Below are 13547 nucleotides of genomic sequence, written 5' to 3' on the forward strand. Positions count from 1 at the left end.
CCTGCTCAAATAATTCTACGTAAGCTCACTACAAATAGGATTGTCAACCATAAAAGTAGTAGGAAAAGGAATGCTGAAACCAATCAATGAAATAAAGTACTGAAAATGCAGTAAAAAGTTAACCAAAGTGAAAATAGAAAGATTGTATGGGAGAGAGAGAAAAAAAAATTGAAAAATGGAGCCATAGCATCTATTATTTATGCTACATGCCTACTTACCTACAGCTGATATTGTTTTATGTTGGAGGGCTTCTTAACCTTGCTACTCAGTAGCTAAGGATTTCCCAAAGCTAGACTTGTTTCCCGGCCAAAACACCAACTACGTTTACAAAACTCCTGGACTTACAGATCAGATATAAACAGTTTGGAAAACTGAACTCATTCTGTGAGCAGAAAACAAACTACAAAATTCCATCCCGCTGCAGTGGCTATGGGCCCTGATCTACTGTGTGCAAATAGACTCATACACACCTCTCATCCAGGCGCAAAAAAGGCATGGGTATTTCTCAGCAAAGTTGTTACTTAGTTCCACCTTATCTAATTTTTGAAGTTAACAATATAACTATATGCCTTTTACCTTGTCCTCCCATGCTAGCTTAGCAGTCAGTGGTGAGAAACAGACCATAAAGTTAGATTTATGCGACCCATTTTAAACGTCTTGTTTCGAATGAAATAAGTTGCACCAAGGATTGTGTTCTCTGGGCTGACTGGGTAGATCTCTACTGACTGTGGAAGGAGCCCGGCATGATTATTTCATTAAATGAGGTGGATTAAATCCCATGCTACAAGTTGCTACAAGTACAACCTTTATGGTGCTTTTAATAAAAGAGGCAACTTTGTTTCTCTACTCTTCAATTGAAAACAAGTCCAAAAGTCTTGCTCTAGTCACCTTTGCCAAAGTCTTGGTCTTGTTACACATAGCTCTATTTTTTACTGCTAACACCACCAAAGTGATAGACCTTTCCTCAGACCTCTGTAAGAGTTCTGAGGTATTCCAGGATCATCTTCTGACACCTGGGAATAATCTGAAAACAAGTTGGAAAAAAAAGAGAAAGTGTAAAGTCTCCTTTACAGTCCGTATCCAAAACGCGTTAAAATCAGTTGACTTTAATGTGCAGTAGTAGTTTTCATTCATCGGACTTTTTGGTCTCTACCTTTTAGGGCTCTTGCATTGGTTTAATACGGGACAATTCACCTTTTTTTCTCTTCACTGTTTTGAGTAGGTGTGTCTTACACAACTGAGTGAATTGCTTGTCTTTTCAGTGATTTGGGGGAACATAAAGGAGATTTGCATTTTTTGTGTCTATATACTTGCAAAGTCAATGAACTTCAAGCTAAAAACTAGGACGTATGTAGGAAACATCGCAAGGATCTTCTACAGATTTCAAAATTCCCGCATTACAGAGAACATTCAATGTCCTCTATACACTTTACATGAGTGTATCTTTAATTGCACTAGAGTTAGACTTAATTTACTGTAACTGAAAGCCAGCATGGTATTTACAACAACAATTTGACACAGAAACAGTATGTCTGTGAGGAAACCACTATGACCTGTCCAGAGGCTGAAGCCAGATTACTGCTTGCAGACTACAGCTGAGGCTGAAAATGAATATTTAACAAATATGAATGTGAACTGGAACTTTTTATCCAATAATTCTGACTTCTGTGCAGAACTGAGGCTTGAAGATAAATCAGAATGTCCAAAGAGAGCCAAAAATCATCTTTACACAGTTCATTCTTGTCTTTGCTAACTCCTATAGGGTGGACATACAAGGATGGAGAAAGCCAATCAGAGATCAAAGAATGAAGAGATAAAGCTTAATATTCAGCAGCGCTCTGGAGAAGAAAGCTGGTAGTAGAGAGCAGAATACTTCTATGAAAAACAGTCTTTAAATAAACTGTAGCTTCAAGGTTACATGTCCTGATTCTTTCTCTCTATTAACTCTGGAGATCCTGTTTTAACAAGCTAGATTATTTTCAGTGACTCCAGAGTACAGACTAATGCCATGCATTATGGAATAATTCTGATGGAGGTGCAGTAACATAACTGTAGTGTAGAAGACAATACCATGTTTAGTGAGAAAAATGTACCATCCCAAATGAGATTCTTAAATGGTTTTGAATATAGGTTTACTGTTTGAAATGAAGAGTATTGAAATGAAGAAAATGTCCAAATCCAGACACAAAATATCTAAGAATGTGATTAGCTCATTGTCCTTAAAATAAACAAATGAGCAAAACCCACAGGGTATTTATTGTCAGAGTTTGCTACAAGAAGTGGATTTTCAAGCATTATAGACAGGTCTTAGTCCTTTCAGCTGGCAGAGCTCAGCATCAGTACAGCTACACTGAATTAATATAATTTGCAGTTCTGAAGCTTCAGCTATATTGTTTTGCCTCACCTGCCTCACATGTTATACGATATCCCTGCAGACGATCCAAGTTTCAACCCATCCCTATAACCCTCCTTAATGAAAAAAGAGAATGCTGCCTTTGCTGAAAAGGCCTGGGCTTGCAGACATTTAATCAGCTGAACAACTCCAGTGTTTTCACTGAAAATAAATAAGAGTTTGGAAATATATAAGAAATATATACAGTTTGGAAATCTCTCAGTAATGACACAGGTGCACAGCAAATGAGGTACTATGACGTGAACCATATGCACAACTTTGGATTGGTCCAGTCTTGTGGTAGTATACATTTGTTTAAACCACTTTAATTGAGATTTAATTCAATATTAAGCTATTTTAACCTGGTGGCCTTTAAGTGTGTACTTGCACTCCCCAAGGCAGGAAGAATTTGTTCCTGGGCAATTAACCAATTCCCCAGTTTGTACCACACAGTTCCCTTTTTGGACAGTATTAGTTACAAGTGCCTTATGAGAAGTTCACTCTTCCAGATCAAAAAAACCCTCTGCACTGCAACAGCACCACTTTTCTTGCCACTTTCATACCTGAGGCTCTAAGGACTATATACTTGCTTGGAGTACATCTTAATAATTCTTCAGACATAAAACTAAAACCACTGGCTGTGAAGCGTTAGTTGCTGAAGTGAGACACAAGAAATCAATGGCAAGGAGAAGCAGAGACACTGAGGGGAAATTAAACTCCTTTTGTTCTCATATGGTAGAGACAAAAATGTGAATGGTAGCAAAAAGTAAATGGAAGACCATGGATGCTGGTGTGCATCAAGCTTCGATGTAAGTTGAAAGCACATTCAAGATCAGAGATGTCAGAATTATTCCCCATTGTCTGCAGTCTCGCAACAACTGCTGCATGACCAGTTGCTTCAACTCCACTTTTATCTTTACACTAAGTAACTGATTCAAAGAAACAAAGGTGCAAATTGATTTGCGGGCAAACCAAATTCCAGATCTAGCCCTTTCAGCCTAACAATGCATTCAAAACAACAAACTTAGCTATGACCAATGCATGACAGAAAGGGAAAAGAGCCAGAATGGTCTAACATGGATGCTTCAAAGTTAGCTCCCAGTTTGGAGTTTCTCAAAAATGATCTGAATCTCCAAAACCACTATTTTTCCCAGTAAGTAAGCTACCCTGATAAAGGATACAACACTGCACCCAAATCCATGGGTAATTCATAAAGATGCATGGCCTTAGGCACAGGCTGTTCTCTATCCTGCTGATCTCCATGACAACTGAAGTTTATCAATACAGACCAAAATTAGGTTATTCACTTTGATGAAGCACAGTGACTTTAGAAACACATTTGAGGTCTTCACCCCGTTTTCTTTAGGAAGGCCACCTTAATTTTGCCGATCAGTAAACTTGAACGTGTGGCAAAAGTTATAAATTACAGAGAATTTGGTTAAATATAGGCAGTTTCACACTAAAGTAAGCAGCTTTTTATTGTGCACATTGCTAAAGTATTTATGGTCTTTTAAAAAACAACTGTGGAAAAATTTTAGATATATATAGCATTTCAGATAGTACATGTGTAGGCAAAGACCTATGTTTAGACAGGCAAAGAAGCACAGATGCAAACACTTATATATAAATCATGCTGGCTTGAGGCTTCAGATGTTTTGCGTGCTGTTCAATACCAGTTATGGCAATCAAGTCACAGTGTTTTAGGTACTGGCTTTGAAAGGCATTTAGGTCTGAAATATCCAGATATATGCTACTAACATTTCACTGGGAAGTCATAAGACACTATTTAGCCTTCTTTTGTGCCTAAACCACCTCAGAAACAGGGCTGTTAGGGATAATCCGACTCCTGATAGGCCTCCAACCCCTTCTTGAGAGAGCATTACTGTTTCTTCTTAAAACAAATGGAAGAAACATTTCTATTAGAAGAAGCACACTGTTAAATATAACATGGCATTGTTCTTTCCCTCACTAACCTGCACACCTCCTTGATCTTTCTAGAGAAGGGCCATCTATCAGTGGCCTCTCTTTCAATGTGAACATGCTCCTTTCCAGCTCGTGGCTTCTCTCGTAACATATAGGGGGAAAAAAAAATCTGTGCTTAGCTCTTTTAGGACACAGTCTGTGGACAAGGAACTTCATTCTCTAAGGCTGCCACAGAGCATGGAGTCAAGCAGAAATTTTAAGTTACGATTAGAGAATTTTTAAGCATGAAACAGGCAGATTTAAAAAAAAAGTCAGTTAGTTCATCAGCCACAGAAATCAGCGCTGTATACTTTCCTCTGTCTGTATACCTATTGAAACCATAAAATTGCCCATAAAAATACCTTACAGCAATGTGCACAAATAATGTTTAAAGACGAAGTCATCCTATTTTTCATTACTACTTCAAAACAGAAAATAGCAGGAGTCAGCCTCCATCGTACAGACATCACCTGTGCAGGCCGAGGCACAATGGACGTGAATGCTAACCACCTTCTAAGGATTTCAAAACAACTAAAGCAGAGCACTTTTTAACATTGCGTTCATCACAGATGATCTTGTAACCACAAGAAACAAGTTTTGTGATCAATGATTTCAAAATCAGACCCTGTCAAAGCTCTAGTAAAGTGCTTGTGTATCATTGCAAATTGATGGAATTTCCTTTAAAAATATCGATTTAGTATTCTGGAATATTACTCTGGCAAGTGGCCCATGAAATAACAAAACTACTTTCAAGGTAGACATAGCTTTAGGTCTGAATTCATCATCACTGTAAGAATGCAAAAGATGCATACGGATGAAAGGACAGCATTTAGGTTAGGAAGCTAGATTTGACAACCAAATATGTATGTTCATGTTCCTCTACCTGCTACAGACACCAGTGAGGTGCCTGTACTAATTTTGAGTAACCCCCCTTGTGAATCATACTCTACACTGTTCAACAGGAATAACAGCTCATAGGAACTTTATACACTCACTAAATATTCACTGCTGTTTGATTTTACAGTAGTGGAGACCACAGCAAATCTATAGATAGCTAATCAATACAGAATGGTGTTTTCAGTTATGCTATTTATGGTACGTAGCCTACATGAACTTACATTTCTAAAAAATACACTCAGTTTTTTTCCAAACCCTACCTTAAAAGATTTGGGACAAATTACTCCCCACTCCTCCCCCAAAAAAACCCACCCAAAAAAGCAAAACAGAAACCAAATAACCCTGAAACCAACACCCAAATTAATAATTTGTCTTGGGAAATGTAAATTAAAAGTATAGTAGTTGTGAATAAGAACATTTTCTCTAGAGTGTAAAATAAATCCATCAAGAATTAGTGTCAATCAAAGTAACGAACATCTACTCTCCTAGCATTTCTTAGAAATGAGAACTAGGTCCTTGATGATCATGCACTGACGATCAAATGATCATCGTCTGTGTTTTCCATTGTACTTTCTTGTGATAGAAAAGCATTAACCCAGGGACACACATTCCTTTTAATTGCTGGTCTAGCGGGCATTCCAGCACTCAACTGGTAGTACCTGGGGTTAAGAAATTAAAGTGCCATGCTAAAGAATATACCATTCATCAAACATCTGCCATTTTCTTGTCAAAAATGAGACTTCTGGCATGAAGACCCTGTCAATAATTATTAATGCTGGCAGTCTGAGCACTTGCAGCAAGACAAAGCAGTAGCAGAATGAATCATTGAGTGTCCGGTGACTTTTCAGGTGAACTGTAGAGGAGTGTTGTTTACCAAAACGTTTGTGTAACAACATTGCTTCTCCTGCCCTAACCCTCTAGGTTGCACCAATGTAAAATCATACCTACCTATGATATATGCCATGTTTCTCCTTTCTTTCCAGCAAGATGCTGATTGGAGGAATGACGTAGACCTGAATTAGCTAGATATATGTGGGGTTTATTTTCTTTTCATTGAGTTTTCAACATGTGATACAAAATTTATGAAGAATCTGTTAAAGCAAAAGCAGAAACAAGCTTCCCCCTCCCAAATTATACTATTCATGCTAAAGTGGAAATAATTAAAAAAAAAAAAAAAAAGAAGCTTTTTCCAGTTAAATGTGTTTGATCCTTGAAAATTAATGAATAAGCAAAGAACTTGATGGAAATGTGTGGGCCTTTTTTAAACTTAAGGGTTATTCCAGCATGCATCTGCACCATGCGTACCTACTTAATTACCGGAGTGGTTTATGGTAGTGATACTGTTAGATGATCCTCTGTCTATAACGACTCTTTCAGCAATGCAACAATGCTCATGAAAATAATAGCGTGGATTTAAGCTTTGTGTAGGCATTTCTACAGGAATATGTTTTTTTGTGGGGGTGTGAATGTGCTCTTTCTACAATTTGACCAAAACCTCAGAGTAGATGCTGATATACCATGTTGCACACTACTGGCTGCATTTCTCATGGAAAAAACAATGAAGCCTTCCCAGATCAATTTATTATCTGTTTCCTAAAATTCCAGACAAAGGGCTGATATAGGAAAATACACGCGAATAACGTGGGCCTGATGTGACACACCATGTGCTGGACCAACCATAATAGAGTTGTGAATATGCATTTTCAGTCCCCAGAACTGTGAGTGCACATTGGATTCGTGGACTTCTGATGTGGTGCTGCTTGGCCTGCAGCATGTGGTGTGACAGTCCCTAAATAATCTACTACTACAAAATATTTACAAAATGTGCAATTGGAGATTGACAAAAATCAGGCAGTGCTTTCTGTTTGGAAGCACGTTAAGTAAAATCTAGCTGGATGGAATATACAGGTACAAAACCAAGATGTTGCACTATAGGATTAAGTATGTTGTGTCCATGACCATGGCACATTACAATTGTTTATGCAATTCATTCAGCAGATGGGGCAAGAAACCTGTCTGAACTATGCAGATAGGTGTCTTAATTACACTAGGAATATAACCAATGTTACTTTATGCTTCCCCAGCACCTGAGGATCTCACTCAGTTGAAAATCTATTGCTTTTGCATTACTGGACTTGCTTTGGTTGTTTAATTTGGTGGAATGATTCAGGTTAACACAAGGTTAACTGAAACCAAACATGGCTCAAGAAACCAAGTTGTGTCTTTTTTTATGCCTTTGGCAGTTCACTCCTAACACTAAAAAGTAAATAATTATGATAACTACTGGGAGGAAGTATGAACTCTGCCTAAAGAAAAAAATAAAAGAATCATAAAGTTAAGAAAAAAAACCAAAAATAATCATAAAATTGAAATTAATATTAAAAGGGACAGCTTCTATTTCCTTTCTAATTCCTACCTCAGCTGTTTAGATAATTTTGATGAATCTAGCCCCCTGTCATTTCAGCCATAAGGAGGAGTTTCTATCTACAACACCAGTAAAAGGACGGGGTTATTGCTTTCTGAGAATCTGACGTGGTCTGAGCCATTCAGTCTGAAACGGCAGCATGCAGGCAGCTTTGAGGGGGAAACCAAATGTGTGAAGAAAGATCAATTAGGCATGAGACTGGCAATGAATGACTGAACATACAAGTTGATAAGATGGAAGTTTACTATCACTAAAGCATTTAACTGCTGTGGAAAACTGTTAGGGATTAGCTACGTGTTTCCAAGGTTTTGCCAGCCTAAACGGAAAGGCTATTGCATATAATGATCATCTGATTATTTAGAGAGAAAGTCTGATTTTTTTGTGGGAGTAAAGCACTCATTATTGTGCTGTAAATTATACAAATTATTGCTTGATTTTTTAAAGCAAGTTTTACAGTCTCAAGTGGCTACACTATATTAATTAAGCATTAGTTCCCCAGTAGTGCACTCTTCTGTTGTGTTCCTGTCATAGCTCGCAGCTAACTTCAGAAGTGGGAATTTTTAATAATGAGTGCACAGTTGTAACAATATATAATTAATCTTTGAATTTAAGCACATCCCCAAGGCTTTTAAAGCCAAACAGAGGCTTAAGTGATTTGCAGAACCATGACCACAGTGTCTATAAAATAGAACTGGAGGTAGACTTTCCTGACAAAAATAATAGTTAAAAGGTCCTGAACATATAAGAACAAAATAAATTCTACTCAAAAACAATAACCAAATTTTTGTGGGGTCTTTTATTTTCTTTTTTGAAGATGGAAGTCCTGGCTAAAGGGTTATTGCAAGGAGTAGAATATTGATAGCAGAGTAAATCTCAATCACTGCTACAGATATCATGTGATATTACCTTCAGAAACAGGCTGAACACCCTTCCTCAACCACAACTCATTTGTCTCATGTACTAAAGGCAAAGACCTTAAATATGTTGTGGAATAAAGATCTGGATGGAGAATTTAGTCTGATGGGATGATGTTTAATAGTTTTAAAGAGCAAAATAGGACATAGAAAATGCTTAATATGGACGACAGTCTAAATGCCACAGAGATTTCAATATGGTGACATAACCATACTATGAGCTGTCTTATTTCTTCATTATAACACCTCTCTTTTTACAAGATATGTGTGCACAAATATTGAATATGCCTGGTGTATACCTGCATAGACTTATTCGTTTCATTGTTTTTTATTATTTCTGTGTGACTTTTCTGTTGTCGGATCTGTTTGGATAAACAACACTCCACTTCATAACACATACATAAATGCAATATCAATTTATACACACCCATTAATAAAGTTGCAAAAAAATATGAAAAAGAATGGCAGCGAATGAAACAGAAAATATGATGTTTTCTCTTGGTTTTGGTGGCTAACTATACACATAGGAAAAATATCAGTAAAACCCAGTCACCATATTGATCAAAAATGACAAGGATGTTTTATAATCCCATTAAATCACTGGAGTCTATGGCATGCTTTGCTTCATATGTGAGAAATGTGCAGCAGACACCAAACATGCACTTAGCAGGTTGTAGTCAGAACTAGCTCTGCACATCTTGGGTGCAAATTACAATCTAAGATTTAGTGGATGACTTCCCAGCAGCACATACATGGGAAGTCTTCATGCAAGCCCTAGGTAAACCATGCAGACAGTTAACATATTCACTACACTTTCTCCTGAGTTTTAACTCTGAGATATATCCACCTGTAGATTGAATTTAAAGCATCGTTTTTGTCTGTGGAAATCCGGTTTGGAGCAAGCTTCAAGGGCAGCACTTTCAGTAAGTGGATGTCTGACTACAGACATGAAAAAGTGATGCATAAAATATTACCTTTTCATGTAAATCTAAACAAGACAATAGGAAAGAAGGGAAGAAAATTAAGCAGCTGGAGGATGTATTTTTCCCTGAAAACTGTCATTTAGATGGATGCCATCAATATGCTATGAGTGTGGTAAATTAGGGTGAAACTGATCACTGGATAATTTTTTTAAAAAGTACTAGAAAATGAGGATCTCCTGCTTTATCCTGACAGCTGTTATTTTTATTTAATGTTTTCATGACTTGCCTTCTTTCACCAGGGATACAGCACTAAATCAAATAGTCTTACCTGTGTTTATGAGTGCTAGAAATCACTAGAGCTCAGAAAAAATTGCAAAACGAATGTGTGTGATGTTTAGGCTGAGAAGCCAAGAAAACACCAAATGTGCTGCCACATATCCTAGTTATTCAAAATGACGATATAATTTTTAAATGGAGACTGACGGCATGCACTCAAAACGAGAATGACAACCATCTTAAATGACCAATCTCTGCCCTCGAATGAGTTGGAAACTGTCAAAAAGGATATTGGCTTTAAAAAAATGTAAATCACAAAAAAAGCTTTAAAACTTCTAAAGGAAAAATTTAAGATTTGTGCATTTTTAAGCAATTCTTGGGGTGGCAGGGTGGTGTTTGGCTTAAGTGGAATGCATTCAAGGTTACAAGAAACATGAACATAAGGAACTTTAGGAGATTGTCAGAATTCAGTCCAAAGTTAATGAAATCTTTTCACCAAATCTCATTGCTTTCAATGAACTTTGGACCAAGTCCCTGGAATGTATGAAGCACAGCAGACTGTCCCATGAGTATAATAATATTTATGCCTGGTCAGTATGTTAATTTCCAGAAAACTGACCTGTAAGGAAGTTTTTTGGTTTTGTTTGGGTTTTTTTTTCCAAATCTTGTATTACTGTGTATTTTTTAGGCCTTTTAAAAAAAAAGTGAAAGCTGGCATTAAAATGTACTTCAGTGGCTTTTAAAAGAAAGTAAAAATCAACCAAAGCAATTTAGTATATTCTGTAACTCTTTTTGAAAATCAAATTAATTCAGCTGAGGTGTCTTTTTGACTTTGTCTTTTTTCCTATGTGTATATTAGAAATCTAAATTGATTACTGCTTTATTTGTACTTACAAGTAAATGCTGGACTCATTGCCCCCGATATCAGGTGACTGGAGTTTCTGCACAAGTATCACAATTATGCCAATAAAAAGCACAAAGTTTATCTAGGGGAAAAAGAAAGAAAAAAAATAATGGCGATATATTTTTTCAAGTATGAGAATGAGACTTTCCCAGTGACTTGCTGGCTCCATTGCCTTATTCTTCTCCCAGCTGCAGTCTAGAAGTTCTATAGGGTGAGGAGGAATGGGATAAGTTTACAAGGGTCTTATTGTCCGTTTGCCAGGCAAAAATATCCGCCTCTCAACAGCTAAAGGCAGAATTTCTTCAGTCCCAAGCACTAGATAACATAAGTGAAAACGTTTCAAAATTTTTCAGTATCAATTGGTGCAAAGAATAAAAACAAAGATTCCTGCACATTAAAACCATACAGCAAAGATCTCAACACTAAAAGCATCTTCAACACCCATTCTTTGAACTAAGGCACTTCATAGTTTAGCAGCATCCATCAGGCACAATTTAATGTCTCCACTTTCCTGAAAATCCCAAGTTGTGTCACTTTCCCTCTGCTTGGTTGAACCCAGCCCAAGATGAGATGACTTCTAATGTTTTTTTGGGGGAAGGAGTGTGTGGGGGGGGGTAGGGGAGGGAGGGTGTTAATGTTCATCATCATGACTTCTAGTTTTATGTCTTCCTGGGCATCTTCTCTTCCATGGAATCATGTAATTACAAATACAGTTTTAAAAATTTGGAGATTAATAAAATCAATTTATTTTGATGCTTTGGCTTCAGATTTGGCTATCACTAACTCCATAGCATCTTAACACCAGAAGAAAACAGTGGGAAATTTAAGTTGATCCCATATGCAACATTTTACTCCTGTAGGGACACTAAGAACTTCAACTAGATATGAGAATCTCTTTCAAAAGGTTTTTCCATCTGATCTGAGGACTATAAAAGAATGGAGAAGCCCAGTCATCTCTTGCTAGTTGCTTGAATCTTTAATGTCTTCAATAGGAGCCAGATATAACTGATTCCCCAAAGCCAGAATGTGATCCTTCAAGAATATGTCTGTAAAGCATGGAAATTCACATATATTGGTATAAAAGAAACCCACAGATTGTTGGACCCTCTCCATCTCAATATCTTTCAGTGTTATTAGCTGAATTACCTTTAATGTGTCTGAAGGTTACTGTACTTCAGAGAGCTGACCAAATACTTAAAAGAAGCATGAAACCTGAAGAAAACACCTACCAGTAGACAGCTACCTGTGAGCTGGATGTCTAAATTCCCACAACAGTCAACAAAGACCTGGCCGGTGCTGTCACTGAAGTATGGAGAGCATGTTAGCATGACCAGAATTAGACACCTACATGTGGTAAGACGGTTTTTCAGGTGCCACTAACCATATTGTCTAGGTGCTCAATTTAATTTCCTAACTAGGGGAGCCCAATACCATTTCAAAGTTCCCTTATTCTTTTGGGGCAGCAGTTGGAGCCCAAGCAGAGTACTCTATAACCTGTCAGTCATCCATATACAGGTATCTAACGTCATTTGAGTCAAATCCAAGTCCTTCATGAACTAGAGTTCAGATACTTTGTTGACAATTGAGCATCTTGCATTATGTCCACAATACTATTATAAAGATAATATTAGATAAATAAATGTACCGTTGAAATTAATTCCTTCAACAGACACAGCCCAGTTCCTAGTCACTGGCATCTAGTACTGTTTTACATTCCTGGGGTTGTCCCACTTGGCCCTCAACTGCTACCCCAAATGGTTAGGATTCCCATGACACAGGATTCTCATACGTCCTATGTCATATCTGCCAGCCCCAGGCTAATGCTCCATATGCTCTAGGGTCTTACATATGACATTTGGTAGGTATGTTTAAGCAGCTGAATAACTCCTTTTCTATATCGTCTTTGCTTGTAGGCAGTGCGTCATCATTTAACTTGTACTAAACCTTCTTTAAAACAATGTAATTAGCATTGTGGATGGCAAGCACTGGACATTCAGACAACCTGTGTGGTAGTCCAGCACAGCTGATACACCATAGTTTGCAAAACCATTTGAAGCTATTTGCATCAGTTATGTGCCCTCAGAAATGTTGAGGAAGTGCCTCCTCCAAGTGTCACTTACCATGATTGATCCAACCACAGGACCCTTGATCACCCACCACAAGGCAGTGTTGTCATTCATGTCCCAGCAGCTGAAGTCGTTAATAAAAGAATGGGGTGGGAAAAGAGAAGGAAAGAGAAAGATATAACAAGGAAGTTAAACTTACAACATTTTTTAAGGGAGCAGAGAGTGGGAGATTGGTCTTGTAGCTAAATTATTTTATTTGGGCTCAAAGGCACTGGTTCTTCAGTCTGTCCCTGTTGTAGCTTTTACAGCATTTACTCAACTTATCTGAAAGGAAAATAAGTTATTTTGTGGCAATTTTAGTGGTACCTCTTACTAAAAAGTTTAGCCATTTTGGAAAATGCCTGTACATGTGTTTCTATGTCTACAGACAATACAACTGTGAAACTGTCCCTTTAAGCTAACATCTCAGTAAAAGGGAAAAAAAAAAACAAACAGGGATACCTTGAAGGGTACGAGATAGTTATTCCAAAGTTTGATGTCTCTTAAATTTTCCAAGGTAAACAGATATGAATGTTGGTTCCTGATCCTGACATGAGTATTCGTACACATATCTAGTACACGAGGATGTATTAGAGACTGGTTGTGTTCACATATAGGAATGATTTTCCAGTCATTGGGTTGCAAGTACTACCAAGGATTCATCTAAGAAGGTTCAAGTACTGGACACAGATGGGGTCATCTTCTTTTTTAAGCTGTTGGGAGTTAGTCATCATAATTAAAATGGCATT

At 37.4% G+C, this 13547-nt stretch overlaps 1 protein-coding gene across 11 annotated transcripts in view; it reads right to left on the reverse strand.

Moving 5' to 3' along the window:
* Positions 1-13547, reverse strand: part of ADCYAP1R1 (ADCYAP receptor type I) — a 147221-nt gene that overhangs the window by 18428 nt on the left and 115246 nt on the right. For all 11 annotated transcript variants that reach the window (XM_063324312.1, XM_063324311.1, XM_063324310.1 and 8 more), the window contains exons 12-13: positions 12814-12883; positions 10684-10775 (exon numbers count right to left, since the gene is read on the reverse strand). In XM_063324312.1, coding sequence (XP_063180382.1) covers positions 10684-10775; positions 12814-12883 — 162 coding nt within the window. The remainder of the gene's footprint in view (positions 1-10683; positions 10776-12813; positions 12884-13547) is intronic.

This window comes from Chroicocephalus ridibundus, chromosome 2, assembly GCF_963924245.1.
Source record: "Chroicocephalus ridibundus chromosome 2, bChrRid1.1, whole genome shotgun sequence".
NCBI lineage: Eukaryota > Metazoa > Chordata > Aves > Charadriiformes > Laridae > Chroicocephalus > Chroicocephalus ridibundus.